The following is a 3,078-nucleotide window of genomic DNA, read 5'->3' as shown; positions in this document are numbered from 1 at the left end:
GACGGTCGGCAATAGGGGTCGGTAGTTTCTGCGACAAGCTGCGACAAGAGTTGTTGCGAGTGTTTCGATGTGAGCGCTACCTGATGGTGGGATAACTCAGGCGCAAGAGAAACTTGCTTGCAGTTCTTCGCTGCGGGACTGATCGCATGCTCATCGGTTCGCTTCGCTAGACTGTACCACAGAAAGTTTAGAAGCAGCGTCGTCATGGGGCGAACACGATCACACAAATGCGTCTCTGTTCGCGAGACTGTAAATCGGCTAACAGGCTTATTGTATAAGCGCAATAAATACCATTTTATGTTTTCACAGCACTGTGTGTACTGTGTCCGTTGTTACCAAGAGCACGCTTGCGACCCCGCACCGTGGAGTTACTTTCCATGTTGTTTCCCACTGTATACACGGAGCCTCACACACGGCGTGATGAGCGAAACTAAGGTGCATGACCTTTTATGACCAACGGTTGTTTCTTTCTTCTTCGCTCTTTTTTTTTTTTAGGGGGGGGGGGGGGGGAGAGCCCATGCTTTGGTTGCACTTTCGCAGCTGCTAAAGATGCCCGCTTCGCTGAAACGAGTGTCACTAGTATTCACGCCGCATCTGCTGCGTGCTGAGAGAGGCTGTTGCATGAAACCATATGCAGACGTCATCGACAGCGCTTGCTGGGAGCCTGAGCGCTTACTTGGAGAGAACGACCAGGTGGTGGCACCGCATGCTGCTAACTGCGATTTCGCCGCTCGATCGTTACCGCACCAGTCTTGTCATCAAGAGTTCCAGAGCTTAATCGCAGTTCGGTCCAAGCCTCCTCCTTTTTTTTACAACCAAGATCCGTATTAAACTTGAAATGCGAGGAGAGTCGTCGGTGGCGGCCTACCGAAAAGGATGCCGATGGTTAGCAGGCGAGATACAGAGGGAAAAGTGACGTCACGGCATGCGGTGGAAATGGAGGGCGTTCTTGGAACGGGGCAGCCGGTGGAGATCAGCGCGGCGTTCCTAGAGTGTCGAGCAACCTGACTGGCGACATGAAAAACGCAAAAAGTTTATCAGAGAGATCGGAAAGACCGTTGACAACGCCGAAACATAAAACAACAAAATATAACTACGGTTTGTCATGGATGTAGGTCGTTAGAGCGGTTGGTATTGAACGGTGCATCCACAGGCGGGTATTGGTCACATGGGTCCGCTGTAAGGAGGCTCTGCAACGTTGAACATATCAGACATCGCGAACTGCGGCAGAAATATCCGGCTTTTTTTTTATTTTCTTTATTTTTTTATCGTCAGCAAAGAGCCACGGTAAATGTATTGCCCAAAGTGCACTTTTGCGGGTGATTTGCGGCCTCAGTTGCTTCCTTTCACCTCCTGGTCCACTGGCACGATGACGGAGTGGAAATTGGTATTTCACTTCATGTACTCGCACTGCTTCGCTGTCGCCCGCAACAACGTGAATCGCTTTTATTGTGTTATCCCGGACGCTGTACATTTGATCACGTACCTGTTCACATTTGAATTATCTACGGTATCGGCACTGACTCTTAATAATATACACACCTTTAATGCGAGAGCCCCGCCTCAAAACAATGATCATTCAACTACTGGTCATAAAACATGACGAGTGTGAAGTTTCAACCGAAACGAGAAGTTCGCGTCCCCGCATTTCATCTCAACCTAATTTCCTTGTCCTCCAGCAGCTGGTTCAGCGCTTTTTTCCCGCTTGCTTCTAGACGTTCAGATATTGAGAAGCTTCGGCTGTTCAGTATCTTGTTGACGATAAACTTCCCGAGCCAGTTGAAGGCGAACGACGCTCCGGTAAACTTTGTTACCTTGATGCTTCCGATTTGAACAACCTGCAGGGAAACGTGAGTAAGTTATGTTAGTAGTGTATATGTATATGAAACAACATTCTGGGCAAGTTGGTAATCCATTACTGAAGTATTATTGCGTAACAAAAAGACACAGACGTGAGAGAAGAAGAACACACACCAAGCGCAAACGTTCAACACCAAGTTGAAAGTTTGCGCTTGGTGTGTGTTCTTCTCTCACGTCCGTGTCTTTTTGTTGCGCAATAATACTTGAGTGAACCCTGTATATCCTCCTAAGACCCCTTGTACAATACATTGCACATTCCCTTCTACATTTTTTTATAAATTCACTCGCAAGTGATGACGCAAAATATTAATTCTGGGTATAAGATACGGTGCATGCGTAACTGTAAATAAGTTGTTTGCTCATATTCTTGTCATCTGCTTTCGAAGAATTTGACACTCAAATGATCTAGACCTCTGTGTCGTCCCAGACAACCGAAAGCAAACTTGAGGTGTGTTTCGAAATCACTGAGATTGAGTGAAAATACCGGACGCGCCAGCAACATGGCAATGTACTACACGTAGTTCCATCTTCATCTCCGCGTTTAAGCAAACACGAGGAGATGATGTGATGTTTATTTACATGGAGACGCAGTTTTTGGCATCTAACTGCGGTATTTAAATTTTTCATAACTCAACAGAAGACAATAAAAACCACCTTGAAGAGTGATTATATCACATAGTTGTGGTCGGGTCTCAGGAGGATATATATATATATATATATATATATATATATATATATATATATATATATTCAAATTGAAAGAAAGTGCGCCGAAATTACCCCAAATGAGTTTTTAAAATTTGCAGGCGTTCTTTAACACGCGGGAAAAAAGCCGCACAAAAGAAAGCGTGTCGCAAGCAATATATGTATATATATAGGCAGAGATACGTACGATATTCAGAAAGAAAAGAAAGGAATTTATCACATAAGCAGCAGCGCTGTACATTAATTGGCCTTCGAAAATATGAACAAATTCTCGCAGGTCTGTGGTGCTTTTTTTTTGGCAAAAATATTCTAAAATCTCGCTAAGTCGAGTCTCTGGTTCCTTTAGAATGCAATGTAATTTTTTGTTGATGAGTAATTAACTAATGCTGAGCAAACGCTATCAAAATTCATGACGTCACATTGTGCTAGTGTGGGAACGTCAGGGTGGCGCCGCCACCCGCCATCTCAAGTTTTCGTTTCTTTTTTTTTTTCCTTTTCAAGCTTCCGTTCACG

General features: G+C 44.7%; 1 protein-coding gene across 1 annotated transcript in view; it reads right to left on the bottom strand.

The window, feature by feature from the left end:
* Positions 1-513: 513 nt before the first annotated feature.
* The window catches only part of LOC119434147 (uncharacterized), a 12,055-nt gene continuing 9,490 nt past the window's right edge, over positions 514-3,078 (bottom strand). Inside the window, exon 5 of the mRNA XM_037701473.2 lies at positions 514-1,838. Within this exon, the coding sequence (XP_037557401.1) occupies positions 1,650-1,838 (189 nt within the window). The 3' untranslated portion in view covers positions 514-1,649. The remainder of the gene's footprint in view (positions 1,839-3,078) is intronic.

This window comes from Dermacentor silvarum, chromosome 1 (assembly GCF_013339745.2).
Source record: "Dermacentor silvarum isolate Dsil-2018 chromosome 1, BIME_Dsil_1.4, whole genome shotgun sequence".
NCBI classification, from domain to species: domain Eukaryota; kingdom Metazoa; phylum Arthropoda; class Arachnida; order Ixodida; family Ixodidae; genus Dermacentor; species Dermacentor silvarum.
This window is presented reverse-complemented; position numbering and strand designations above follow the sequence as displayed.